The 14,673-nt window shown below is 42.7% G+C and overlaps 1 protein-coding gene across 1 annotated transcript in view; it reads right to left on the bottom strand.

Annotated features, from left to right (window-relative positions):
* Positions 1–14,673, bottom strand: part of cdh13 (cadherin 13) — a 1,031,775-nt gene that overhangs the window by 339,962 nt on the left and 677,140 nt on the right. The window contains exon 7 of the mRNA XM_033035775.1: positions 4,076–4,254. Coding sequence (XP_032891666.1) covers positions 4,076–4,254 — 179 coding nt within the window. The remainder of the gene's footprint in view (positions 1–4,075; positions 4,255–14,673) is intronic.

The raw sequence follows: 14,673 nt of genomic DNA, 5'->3' as shown, positions 1-14,673 counted from the left end.
TACACAAGTACAACAGATAGTGCAAAGAGAAAAAAAGAGTGCAGAATAATGTGCTCTAGCATTATAGCATTACAGTTACAGAAAAAGTGGAGATTTTGTTATAAGTACAAGGTCTACAATGGGAGCGGTTGGAAGATCAGGCCACACCCAAGTTTATGGGAATATTGTTTACTAGTCTGATAGCTGTGGGACAGAAACTGTTCCTGAATCTGGTGGTACAGGCGTTCTAGGTTTTGCATCTTCTGTCCCAACGTTCTTCCTCAAATATGCATCTTCTGTCCCACAGGAGAGGGGAGAAGAAGGAATGACCGGGGCTCTTATACTTTCATTTGAAAGTATAAGAACAAAATAATGTTGGCAACTTTAAATTGATTGAACATCAGAAAGGCTGCACTCTGTGTTCCTGCTCTTCCCTGCACCGTCATTCTTTAATAGTCCCCTGGATAGCAATATAAATGTCTGCTCCATTAAGTTTCATTGTGTCTAGCATGATTGTAAACAATTATTATTTCTATTTGATAAAGGTCCGATAACCAAAGAGTGTAGATGTAAGGTGGTTGGCAGAACACCAAAAGTAGAATGTGGTCATAATTTTCCATGAGTGCGGATTTGCGTGTTCTGTTGGAGATGGAAGTAAATCCAATTTTAGGTTTCAGAGAACAGGGCATAAATGTTTGTTAGAGAAAAACGTGCACAGAACTGTGGACAATGTAGGGCAGAGAGTAAGGGGGTCGTTCCCCTAAGAGCCAGCACTGGGCTCAGTGGATTAAGTGGCTTGCAATGCTGTATTATTCCATGTATGAATAGAAGACTGCGTTTTGCTATGTAGACAGTGCACGATGACATGACTCATGGTGAGTAGAGCTACATGAACGATGTGTTGTCTTCTACACAAGAGCCCTTCTTATCCTCAATTCATTTAAAACCGTACGTTTATTATTTTCTTCTGGTGCATACACATTATGGCATTCAGTTAGAATGGTAATTGTTGTGTCCTGCATTAAGAACAGCAGATATTATGGTGCAATAAAGCATAGTCCAATGACGACAAATTGCAACAATTCAACATAATGCATGGTACGTAGTTTCTACCATCAATCATATATGGCAGTTTTGAATTGCCTTGCAGGTGTTTTCAGCACATTGAGGCAGCATATTTTTCTTCACAGTATATAAGATGTACTTTGACAACAGTATAGATGACTGCAATGTTTAGAATGGTCCGGTGACGTAATCATTATTTCGCAAACATGACACATGATTTACCTTGCTACAGAACTCCTCCAGTAAATCTTCTTTGTTACCACTTGAATTCTGAAGCATAAATTGCTTCTGCATACAATATTACTGGGATAATGCTGAGCATCATCTTTAAGTCAGCCTTTAAGAGCCTTATAAAACATTCACATGGAGAGGATTTTGGCATGATTCCTCTGCTAACAAGAGAGCAAAAAACAATCTATCTATGAGGGTGGTGCTGATTTACAATACGAGGTATTACAACAACCAGGAGGAGCATTAAATACACTTCAACTGTTTTAATAAAAGCTATTTCTTAAACAAAAAAAAACCAAGTAGGTTTGCAAATGGTATGTTGTGCCAACAACTCGCATTCTAAATTACACACAACATCCAGAAGCATTGCAAGGCATCCATGAAGATGTAGCCTGAGGCAGATCAGGTGTTAGAGAGATAAAAATTAAGGAGGATTATTAAAGAATTATTAAGAGTGGAAGGGTTTTGGTAGCTAAAGAGGGTATCAAAAGGAAGAAGGACGCAAATGAAAATCAGACACAGTGATTGAAATTTGAAGAAGAATTGATGGATGAGGATCAGGAACTGTGAGCATTTGGGATCTGAGATCTGGTCGACCAAGGGCCAACATGGGTCAATGAGGTCAAGGCTGGTTTAAAATAAAAAATACAGATAACTGTGATTGTGGTGTCAGAGGGAATGGGAGAATGGTCAAAATGGTGTGGACATGATGCCAAAGGCAGGAACGAAGGAAGATAGGGATGAAGATAAGCGATATATAAAGGTGAAAGTATTCATGGCATAAAACTCTATTTTGATCACCGATGCGGTGCACTTGTACATCGTGTTCTTTTCGCCTGATAGAATTCACTCGATTAAACTCATTCTGCACATTTGACTCTAATGACGTCAAAAAACTGAATATACAGAAAGAGTGTAACTGTTGACCAAGACAAATTTCTCTCCACAATTCTAGCCCTTCTCAAGCTTTTATCTTTGTGATGGAGAGGATGGGTTCAGTTACTTAACATGGGATTAAATCGTGCTTGGGTTTCATTTACTGAATCAGCCCGAGACAATATTTAGGTATGAGAATGGGGATTGAAAGTAAAGGTTTCGTACTGGGGAATCCACAGCAAATGTAGTATTGGAATTTTGGAAACTTCCACTTTTACCAATAGTAGTAGATTGTAAGATACCTTGCTGTGTCTCAAAGGAAAACGAGATTGGGCAGTAAGACATAGTCTACTGAAACTGACTATTGGAAACAATAACATGCATCTCTCAACTTCCAGTTTCACGTCATCCTCCTGATGGAGAGGACTAAGATGATCATATGGCCATAAGACATAAGAACAGAATGAGGCCATTGGCCCCTTTGAGTCTATTCTGCCATTCGATCACGACTGATCAATTTTTCCCACTCAACCGTTTTCGCCTGCCTCCTCCCCATTACCTTTGATGCCCTTATTAATCAAGAACCAATCAATCTCCACTATAGAAATACCCAATGACTTGGCCACCAAAGCTGACTGTGGCAATGAAGTCCACAGATTCACCACCCTCTCGCTAAAGTAATTCCTCCTCATCTCCAATCCAAAGGCATGGCCTTTTATTCTGAGGCTGTGCACTCCAGATTCCAATTCCTGGTTCCATCCTTTCTCCATCCACTCTATCTAGACCTCTCATTATTCCATAGATTTCAATGAGATACCCCCCCCCCCTCATACCTCTAAACTCCAGCAAATAGAGGCCCAGAGTCATCCAACGCTCATCATATGTTAACCCAATCATTATCCTAAACCTCCTCTGGACCCTCTGCCAGGCCAGTACGTTCTTCCTCAAATATGGGGTACACAACTGCTCAGAATTGGCCTGACCAGTACCTTATAAAGCCTCACCTTATAAAGCCTTTATATTCTAGTTCCCTTGAAATGAATGGTAACATTGTGTTTGCCTTCCTTACCACCAACTCAAAGTTCAAATGAGCCTTTTGGGAATTCTGCATCAACACTTTGCATCTCGATTTCTGAATCCTCTTCCCATTTAGAAAGTGGTCAAGGACACTTTATTCCTTCTAGCAAAGTGCATGACCACACAATCATCGTTGAATGACAAATCAAATAGGAGTTTCGCAAAAGATTCATGTAAATACAATGCAGAATTATGGTTGTAATTAATCTTTTTATTTAATATTACACAACTCTTTGCTTTGTGCTACTGTATTTCAAACGGAGTCCAACAGAAGTAATTTTACCATGAATTTAGATGTTATGATTTCAGTTACGTATTGCTGCTTGTTACTTTGCTTTTATCATGGAGTTCCAGGCCTGTACATCCAGGAAACTGGCCCTTCGACCCAACTCATCCATGCCAACCAATTTGTCTAACCAATCTAGTCATACTTGCCTGCACTTGGCCTTTATACCTTCAAATCTTTCCTATCCATGTATTTGTCAATGCGTCTTTTAAATTCCAAAATTGTTCCTGCCTCTACAACTTCCTCTGGCAACATGTTCAAACTACGCACCACCATCTGAGTGAAACCGTTGCTCCTCAGGTCCCTGTTAAATCATTCTCCTCTCACCTGAAACCTATGCCTCCAGTTATCGACTCCCCTACCAGAGGGGAAAGATTGACTATTCACCTTACCTATGTCCCTCATAGTTTTACATACCTCCAAATGATTTAAGTCATAAACAACTGACCTGAGGATGGTGAAGGAAGTGCTGCTACCACAGTACCATGTACCGCATAGTTCAGCCAAAAGTAAAACAATCAGCAAATCAACACAATAACCAAAGAGAGATAAGGCACTCACCTCACGGTCTAACATTGATGGTGGCACCACAGTGACGATATCTCCCTTCTCTGAGTCTATGTAGAACATGTTTGGAGATGGTGTCTCTGGTGTTTGTTGTATGATACTGTAGCGGAGAACAGCATTGTTTGTACTCGTATCATCGGCATCGTGAGCTGTCAGTCGCATCACGGTAGTTCCTAGAATGAAAGCCACAATGATAATTGTTAATTGTACCTTTTCCAATTACACCAGTTAAGATAAATATTGCTGCTGATATATTCCTATGCAGCCAGTGTTAGTGCAGCATTGAAGCCAATGATAAATACTGTATATAGTTACAACTGAAACCTGGGTGTGCGTATCAGTAGAAATCAGTTTTGTAGCAGTTTTCTAAACATGAAGAAGGGTTCCAACCAGAAACATTAGCTGTTCCGTTTCTCTACAGATGCTGCCTGACCTGCTGAGTTACTCCAGCACTTTTTGTCTATCTTTCCAAACATCTATTTTTTTTAAATCGGTAGCAGTTTTCTAAACATGAAGAAGGGTTCCGACCAGAAACATTAGCTATTCCGTTTCTCCACAGATGCTGCCTGACCTGCTGAGTTATTCCAGCACTTATTGTCAGTCTTTCCAAACATCTATTTTTTTTTTATCGCTGTGCAATTCTGCTTTGAGGTCACAAAAAGCCCTTGGGACTGTGGAATACCATTTAGGAACCTTAGAGCGGCACAGTGTAGCAGCGGTAGAGTTGCTGCCTTTCTGCGCCGGAGACCCAGGTTCGACCCTGACTACGGGTGCTGTCTGTACGGAGTTTGTATTTTATCCCTGTGACCACATGGGTTTCTTCCGGGTGCTCCGGTTTCCTCCCATATTCCAAAGACGTGCAGGTGCGTAGGTTAATTGGCTTCCGTAAATTGTCCCTGGTGTGTAGGGTAGAACTAGTGTACAGGTAATCACTGGATGGCTGGACTTGGTGGACCAAAGGTCCTGATTCCATGCTGTATCTCTCAACTAAACTAAACTTAATGCTCTTGTGAGAGAATTGCACAAAATCTGCGTGGCCCAGTCAGTGTATGTGTTCTATGATGTGCAATTATTTGTTTGTGATGGTATGTGCCAATTTGGTGTACTGGCAACTCAAAGATGTTAACAACTAGATACAGAATATACATTTTTAGAATTTTTATATATTATAAAAGGATTACTAAAATTAATAAAATAAAATAAATTAATTAAATTCAGCAGGCCTTTAAACAGCTTATAGGACCGGAGAATGTTATCCGAAAATTAATTGCATCTCCGGCAGGTTTAGAAACTGAAAAAAAGTTTCCCCCTTCCCCTCCCCACACATAAAACTAACCGGAGAACATTTACACAAACTTTTAACACATACTAAAATTTTTTAAAAGACGTTAAAACAGACTGTTGGCGGGACTAACAAACGTACGTCGCCACGATGGTCAATTCATGTTTACATGTCGTCCCCCCCGCCCCCCCCCCCCCCCCCCCCCCCCCCCAGAATGGAACAATCACTATTTCCAGAAACATCCAGCCTGTACATTTCCAATTTTCTATTTGCAACAGGCAAGAAAGACATTCCCTCAACTCCATAACTACATATGGATGAGTTTTGGGAAAAAGTAGAATTAAACTCAACTAGGATGCCACAAATTATTAGATTGCTGACTCTTGCACTGTGGCCATGACACCCCACTGGAGCATATCATCACCAGAATGGAAGGGGGGGGGGGGGGGGGGGGCAAATTAAGAGGTGCAGAAGTTCAATTTATTCCTCAGTAGGTAATTTAGTTCATCATGAGGATAGATAATACTTGCAAAAGTTTTATCGGTAGTCACAAGAAATACTAAGCTAACATTTTCATAAAAATGTAATATTTGCAAGATGTGATCTCTTATGACCCCATGTTCTGCTGTGAGTTGGTGAATTATTTACGAGATTCTCCAGACAGATCACGCTTTGCAAAACTCACAGGTCTTTCTCTTTAATGCAACCATATCAGGGTTTAACATCCTTGAAATGAGACCCCATGACAGAAGCCTCAAGGCCTCCAGCATCCAGTTGGTTCACTTGGTTGGAATAAAATTATTTAAAGTAAAGCAAATACTTGTTCATCCTAGGATTGCAAACAGTTGAACGAGTCATGGAAGATGATTGGAATTCAAACCTCCCATTAAGGTGACCTGGAGTAGACCTCTTTGCTTGCACAGTAACACAAACAACGCTGCATTTTCACACATTCAACTTTTGAGAAACAATTCCTATTGGGTCTTGTGAAACTTCAGGCTATTTTTAAGATGTCATCTCCACCCATCTTCATAGGGATACACATCTACTGAAAGTTTCTTGTTTAAAATTTAGACCCTGAGAATATAGAGAATGAAGGGGAATCTTCAACTATACGTAAAACATTTCCCTTTTGAGAAATGCATGACCAACATTTGAACAATAAGAGTTTTGGGGTTTTGCAGTAAATGGACAAGGAAAAGATCTAATTTTAAACATTAATTATTTTTCTCTCACCGCGGATGCTGTGTGACCTGCTGAATATTTCTAATCCTTTCCAAGATTGTGTGTTTTTTTCATTTCAGATTTCCACGGATCTAATAGCTATTAGTGATATAGTTGCAAGTGATAACGAGCTGCTATTATTCTGGGTGACTTGATAATTAGGAAAATTGGCTGCAACTAGTGATAAATGATTATGGGCAGAAAGTCAAGATCTAGAGTTATATTGGATGAAAATAAGAAATAGCAAGGGAAAAAAAGTCACTGTACTGGAGTACATTCCCACCAATATTAGGGAAAGATATAAATAAAAATATATAATGGGGACGTGACAAAGACACTGCAATAATCATGGGTAGTTTTAATCTTCATGTACACTAGACAAATCAAATTAACAAAGCTTCAAGTTTTCAAGTTACATTTCAAGTCAACAGGCTACCAGTGGCACAGAGGTAGACTTGGAGGAGTACACATCCACTGTGCTCTCCTACATCAACTGCTGTGTGGAGACTGTCACAGTGGACAAGCAAATAAAGATGTTCCCAAACCGGAAACCCTGGATGAACAAGGAGGTTCAGGATCTGCTAAGGGCACGCAACAACGCCTTTAAATCCAGGGACACTTCTGCTTACAGTGCGGCCAGGGCGAACCTGAACAGAGGCATAAAAAAGGCCAAAGTCATCCACAGGCAAAGGGTAGAAGACCACTTCAATACCGCGGACACCAGAAGCATGTGGCAGGGTGTCAGGGACATCACTGACTACAAGAGCAGCCCCGCCTGCCCCTACGGTGATATCACACTGGCCAACGAACTAAACACCTTCTTTGCCCAGTTCGATACTGGCAACACCACCAGGTGTGGAATAACCCCGGCCATAGCGGAGGGACAGGCCTTAACACTGAGCACTCAGGAGGTACAGTGCGCTCTGCGTAGGATCAATCCACGCAAGGCTGCAGGCCCGGATGTTGTACAGGGAAGAGTATTAAAGGACTGTGCTGGACAGCTGGCGGAGGTATTCACGAGAATCTTCAATCTCTCTATATCTCTGGCAACGGTCCCCAAGTGCCTGAAAACAGCCACCATAGTGCCGGTGCCGAAAAAGTCCAAAATCACCAACCTCAACGACTACCGGCCGGTTGCCCTGACTCCAATCCCCATGAAGTGCTTCGAAAGGCTGGTCCTCTCCCATATTAAATCCAGCATCCCTGCCTCACTGGACTCCCATCAATTTGCATACAGGGCAAATAGATCGACAGAGGATGCCATCTCTCTGGCCCTTCACACTGTCCTGACTCACCTGGACAGACAGGGCACGTATGTGAGGATGCTCTTCATTGACTATAGCTCTGCATTCAATACAGTCATCCCCACCAAGCTCACCACCAAACTCCACCAGCTAGGCCTCAGCTCACCGATATGCGCTTGGATCCTGAACTTTCTCACGGAGCGACCGCAGGCAGTGAGACTGGGCCCGCACCTGTCCTCCACCATCACCCTGAGCACCGGCACACCACAGGGTTGTGTACTAAGCCCCATGCTCTACTCCCTCTTCACTCACGACTGTGTCCCTGCATTCGACACCAACACCATTGTGAAGTTTGCAGACGACACAACAGTGATTGGGCTGATCACCAACGGTGATGAAACAAAATACAGAGCGGAGGTGCAGAACCTGGTGGACCGGTGCGCCAATAACAACTTGTCACTAAACACCTCCAAGACCAAGGAGCTGATTATTGACTTCAGGAGGTCCCATTCTGGAGAATACGCCCCAATCTCCATTTATGGGGAAAGTGTGGAGAGAGTGTCCAGCTTTAAGTTCCTGGGCACTCACATTTCAGAAGACCTCACATGGTCCACAAACACCGCCACGCTGGTCAAGAAGGCACAGCAACGATTGTTCTTCCTGAGGACATTAAAAAAGACTGGTCTGCCCCAACAGCTGCTGACAACGTTCTACCGCTGCACCACAGAGAGCATACTAACGTATGGCATCTCTGTGTGGTATCTCAGCTGCACGGAGGCGGAGAGGAGAGCTCTTCAGCGCGTCATCAACAGAGCGCAGAGGATCATCGGGACAGAGCTACCAGCCTTGGAGGGCATCTACCACACGCGGTGCCTCAGGAAGGCCCTCAGCATCCATAAGGACTCATCACACCCCTGCCACGGTCTGTTTCAACTACTTCCCTCCGGCAGACGTTACAAGGCCTTCTACGCCCGAACCTCCAGACTCAGGAACAGTTTCATCCCAAGAGCTATAGCGGCTCTGAACCGGCCCTAACGAGTGCCCCCCCACCCACCCCCTTTGGACAGTCTCCCTCAGATGGTCACGTCAATCAATTCAGCTTGTTTATTTATGTATTGTATTTATTTACCTTTCTTGTACATCAGTGGAGCTGCACACTAAATCTCGTTGCACTGACGTGCAATGACAATAAAAGATATATTATTATTATTGTAACATGCACCAAATGGTACAATGAAATTTGAGTTACCATATAGCGAATAAAAAGAACACAACACACGATAGAATTTAACATGAACATCCCCACACAGCAGAATCAACGTTTCCCACTGTGAGGGAAGGCAAGAAAGTTCAATCATCTTTCTCTTTGTTCACCCATGGTCGGGGCCTTTTGAGCCCTCCGCAGTCGCCGCAACAGGCGGCCCGATGTTCAGGCCCTCTCGCCAGGATGATCGAAACTCCAACGTCGGAACGGAAGAACATTCTCAGCGGCTTGGAGTTTCCGAATTGGCCATTTTTTACCGGAGACCGTGGCTTTCGAAGTTTACAGGCCGAGCTGGGCGGAGATTCAACGCTGGCGGCCCTCGGCAAAGGGATCCCAGGACTCCGCAATGTTAAAGTCAGCACCGCCCGCGGCTAGAAGCTCCGCAACCACAGCTCCACGATGATAAAGCAGCAGGCCCAACACTCCGGAGCTTCAACACGGCGATCCCCGGTAAGGCATCGCCCGCTCCGCAATGGTAAATCATTGCTGCACCGCTGCTGAAGCTCTGGTCGGTCTCCGGCAGGAAAGGCCGCGCCAATCCAGATGGTAGGCCGCGAGGGTGGGCGGCGAAGACGCGACTCAGAGAATAGACTCATCCTCGACCAGGAAGTGACTGGGAAACGGTTTCCCCCTTACCCACCTCCCCCACATAAAAAGACTATGAAACCTCCAAAAACATTATTTTAAACAGACTAAAAATAAGAAAAAGACGAAAAAACAGACAGACTGACTGTTGGCAGAGGCTGCCAATCGTACGGCACCCCTGGTGGAGGTAGCCTTAATGATGAATTCATAGAGCGTGTGCTAGAAAGTTTTCTGGCTCAATGTATTGTCGAATCAACTGAGGAACAGGGTGTTTTAGATCTGGCGATTTATAATGAGAGGAAATTAATTTAAAAAAAACTATAAGAAAGAACCTCTGTTGAAGGATGATCAGAACATGAGAAATGCTGTAGTCTCAAACTAGTAAGTGTCTCGACCCAAAACATCACCCATTCCTTCTCTCCAGGGATGCTGCCTGTTCCACTGAGTTATTCCAGCATTTTGTACCTATCTTCGGTTTAAACCAGCATCTGCAGTTCCTTCCCACACACTAGTGTTTTGAAGTTACATACAGTAACAGCAATTATAAATGTGTGGATGCAGAATTAGCCAACACGGACTGGGAAAACAGGGGAAAAAGTAAGATAATAGCCAAGCATTGGATGAGATAGAAGGGATTAATATTGTCAACAATGCTGTTTCATGGAAAAGTAAAGATTTTATGAAAATTATAATTTGTCCATGGCTGAGTAAGAAAGATTTGCGCACTTTTATATTGAAAGAAAAGGATTACAACGTTGCAAAGATTAGTAGTAGAATGCAAAGATGCCGAACATTTCAGAAAACAAAGGATGAACAGCAAATAAAAAATAAAATAGCTTATGAAAGTAGAGGAGAACTATAAAAGCAGTGAGACTTACTAGAGATATATAAAAAGGAACAGAGCAGTTGACATACTAACAGTCCCATGGAGAAGGACATAGATAAATTAGTAATGCTAAAAATGCAAATAAAACAGACTTAAAATAAATGTTTTTCATCTACAACACAATAGCAGGAGTTTGTATTTTATCTCTGTGACCACATGAGTTTCCTATGGATGCTCTGGTTTCCTCATACATTCCAAAGACATGCAGGTGTATGTTAACTGGCTTCTGTAAATTGTCCAGGTATGTAGGAAAGAACTAGTGTATGGTAATCACTGCCTGGCTGGCTCAGTGGGTCAAAGGTCCTGTTTCCACGCTGTATCTCTAAAGGCTCTGGCCAGTTTATAGGACAACGGTCTGCCATAGACACCAACAGGAAGGAACAATAACACATTAGAAGGCACTGAAACGGTTGCAATAACAGGAGAGAATCAGGGTGGGAAAAGCAGGGAGGAACTAAAACAATTTTTTTAAAGTAAGGAAAAGTACAGGAAAACCGACGGGAATAAAGACTGAAGTCCTCTGGACGAGAGCCTCCCTCATAGGGTCCAAACCAAGTGGCTGCAGAGGGAGTGGATGTATTTATGCTAGGCTTCAAAGCACCTTCAATTCTGGAGTTAAAAAACGTAAAGTTATTCAAGAAAGCAGGGAGACAGAATGGTGGACATCATAGGCCACTTAACCTAACATCTATGTTCAAGAAGGAACTGCAGATGCTGGAGAATCGAAGGTAGTCAAAATTGCTGGAGAAACTCAGCGGGTGCGGCAGCATCTATGGAGCGAAGGAAATAGGCAACATTTCGGGCCGAAACGTTGCCTATTTCCTTCGCTCCATAGATGCTGCCGCACCCGCTGAGTTTCTCCAGCAATTTTGTCCACCTAACCTAACATCTATCACTCGGAGCATGCTGGGATCAATTATTGGGAAAATATTAATATAATAATGCAGAGTCGACATGATTTTATGAAAGGAAACTGTATTTGTCAAATGTAATAGGGTTCTTTGAGGATGTAACCAGCCGTGTGAATGATAAGGTACAAGTTATGGAGGGCAATCAGATCTCCCAAAGTTGTTTGATGAGATGCTACACAAAAAGATATTACACTAGATAAGAAATGAAATGGGGAATAATAAACAAGTATGGATAGAGCAGCGCTTATCTAATGGTAAAGCAAGTCACGATGGATAGGTGATTTCATGATGGTAGCTCGGGAGCAACAAGAATCAGCTCAACAATTTGTAATCCGTATCACATGAAGCCAATTCAGAGACAGGTAGGAACATAAGTGGAAAGATGGACATTAAGTCTGCAAACAGATTTAATACAAAGGTCAATTGAATGTTACATATGTAACAAATGGAGTATGATGTGATTATCCAGTGTATTAGCAAGAATAGAAAAGAACAATATTATCCAAATAGAGAGATTATACGGCAAGGTAAAACAAAGAAATCTAAGTGTCCTTGTGTATGAAACACATTCGGTTACTATACAGTTAAGAGGATGACAAATCAAATGTTCTTAATGGCAAGGGGATTGGAGTTTAAAAATAAGGTGAAACCACCTCTGGAGAAATGCATAGAAATGTTGTCTCTTTATTCAGGGATGGATATATTTACAATGGAGGCAATTCAGAGAAGGTTCATTAGGTTGACAACTGAGACATGGAAAGGTTCAACAGGTTAGCCCTGTCACTATTAGATGAATGAGTAATGACCTTCTTGAAAAATACAAGGTTCTGAAGGGTAGATTCCGAGGATATGTGTGGAAAGCTATCTGGTTTGTGAACCAGAAGATGTCCACCTACAGTTCTTTATCCACACCAATTGATACTCAAATGTTTAGAGCCAATTTTTAAGAGAGTAATTTTTTTTCCAGATGGATGTAAACCTTTGGAATTTTCTATGTCAGACAGATGTGGAAGTAGAGTTTTTCAATACACTCAAGGTGTAGACAGACAGATGTTTGGTCTGGAGAAAAGCAACATTTATGATGAACTGACAGAAGAATGGAGCTTGAGGCCAATTTCAAAACTGTCATGATCTCATGAAAGCAGGCTCCAGGGGCCCTATTCTTAAAGAAGTCACCCAATGCTGGAGTAGCTGAGCAGGTCAGGTGGAATCTCATGGATAGGTGACATTTCGGATCAGTACCCTTCTTCAACTTGCCCTATATTTAAATCTGCACTCAGCACCGGTTGTAATAGACTAAAGGTAATGTGAAGGCATGTCTTAAGACAATAGACAATAGACAATAGGTGCAGGAGTGGGCCACTCGCCCCTTCGAGCCAGCACCGCCATTCAATGTGATCATGGCTGATCATCCCCAATCAGTACCCCGTTCCTGCCTTCTCCCCATATCCCCTGACTCCGCTATTTTTAAGACCCCTATCTACCTCTCTCTTTAAAGCATCCAGAGAACCTGCCTCCACCGCCCTCTGAGGCAGAGAATTCCACAGACTCACAACTCTCTGTGAGAAAAAGTGTTTCCTCGTCTCCGTTCTTTGTGGCTTACTCCTTATTCTTAAACTGTGGCCCCTGGTTCTGGACTCCCCAACATCGGGAACATGTTTCCTGCCTCTAGCGTGTCCAACCCTTAACAATCTTATATGTTTCAATGAGATACCCTCTCATCCTTCTAAACTCCAGAGTGTACAAGCCCAGCTGCTCCATTCTCTCAGCATCTGACAGTCCCTCCATCCCGGGAATTAACCTTGTAAACCTTGCACTCCCTCAATAGCAATAATGTCCTTCCGCAAATTATGTCCTTCCTCCTGCCTGGTCCTCCAGGTAAATTAGTTTTCCAGCCTGTTTTTTTCTTTTTGCATAACCTCTGATGACATGGCTCAGGGAACTTGTAGCTATGACAGGGACATTGGTTCACTCCCAGATTATTTAAGTAACACAGACCCACATGGTCCAGAACCATACCTGCAGGCTAGATGAGGGTTAGAATCAATTGATATCCCATATGTTTGCAGAGGATTCATATGACTCTCTAAAGCCTGACATAATCCAGATCTCTAAATGGTTTGGGCCTCAAGCAGACATTGCAGTATAATGTGGATAAATGTGAGGTTATCCACTTTGGTGGCAAAAACAGGAAAGTAGACTTTATCTGAATGGTGGCCGATTAGGAAAAGGGGAGAATGCAACGAGACCTGGGTGTCATGGTACACCAGTCATTGAAAGTAGGCATGCAGGTGCAGCAGGCAGTGAAGAAAGCGAATGGTATGTTAGCATTCATAGCAAAAGGATTTGTGTATAGGAGCAGGGAGGTTCTACTGCAGTTGTGCAGGGTCTTGGTGAGATCACACCTGGAGTATTGCGTACAGTTTTGGTCTCCTAATCTGAGGAAAAACATTCTTGCCATAGAGGGAGTACAGAGAAGGTTCACCAGACTGATTCCTGGGATGTCAGGACTTTCATATGAAGAAAGACTGGATAGACTTGGCTTGTACTCGCTAGAATTTAGAAGATTGAGGGGGGATCTTATAGAAACTTACAAAATTCTTAAGGGGTTGGACAGGCTAGATGCAGGAAGATTGTTCCCGATGTTGGGGAAGTCCAGAACAAGGGGTCACAGTTTAAGGATAAGGGGGAAATATTTTAGGACCGAGATGAGAAAAACATTTTTCACACAGAGAGTGGTGAATCTCTGGAATTCTTTGCCACAGAAGGTAGTTGAGGCCAGTTCATTGGCTATATTTAAGAGGAAGTTAGATGTGGCCCTTGTGGCTAAAGGGATCAGGGGGTATCGAGAAAAGGCAGGTACAGGATACTGAGTTGGATGATCAGCCATGATCATATTGAATGGTGGTGCAGGCTCGAAGGGCCAAATGGCCTACTCCTGCACCTATTTTCTATGTTTCTATGTTTCTATGAAGGGATGAGTAAAGCTGATGCTATTTTAAAAATTACTCCCTTGTACGTCCTTGCATTTTAGCAGTGAAAAAAAATACCACTACTGGTCTTCAAAGCCAAACAAATTTAATCGAGTGTAATGAGTATACACACCACTTATTCTCTCACTACTACTGACGACACAAAGTTGCTGCCTTGTCCCAGCTACTTCAATGTGCTGTTAACATCACATTACAACAAGCAA

Source organism: Amblyraja radiata, chromosome 17 (genome assembly GCF_010909765.2).
Source record: "Amblyraja radiata isolate CabotCenter1 chromosome 17, sAmbRad1.1.pri, whole genome shotgun sequence".
Lineage (NCBI taxonomy): Eukaryota > Metazoa > Chordata > Chondrichthyes > Rajiformes > Rajidae > Amblyraja > Amblyraja radiata.
Note: the sequence above shows the minus strand (reverse complement) of the source record. Positions and strands in the feature narration are given on the sequence as shown.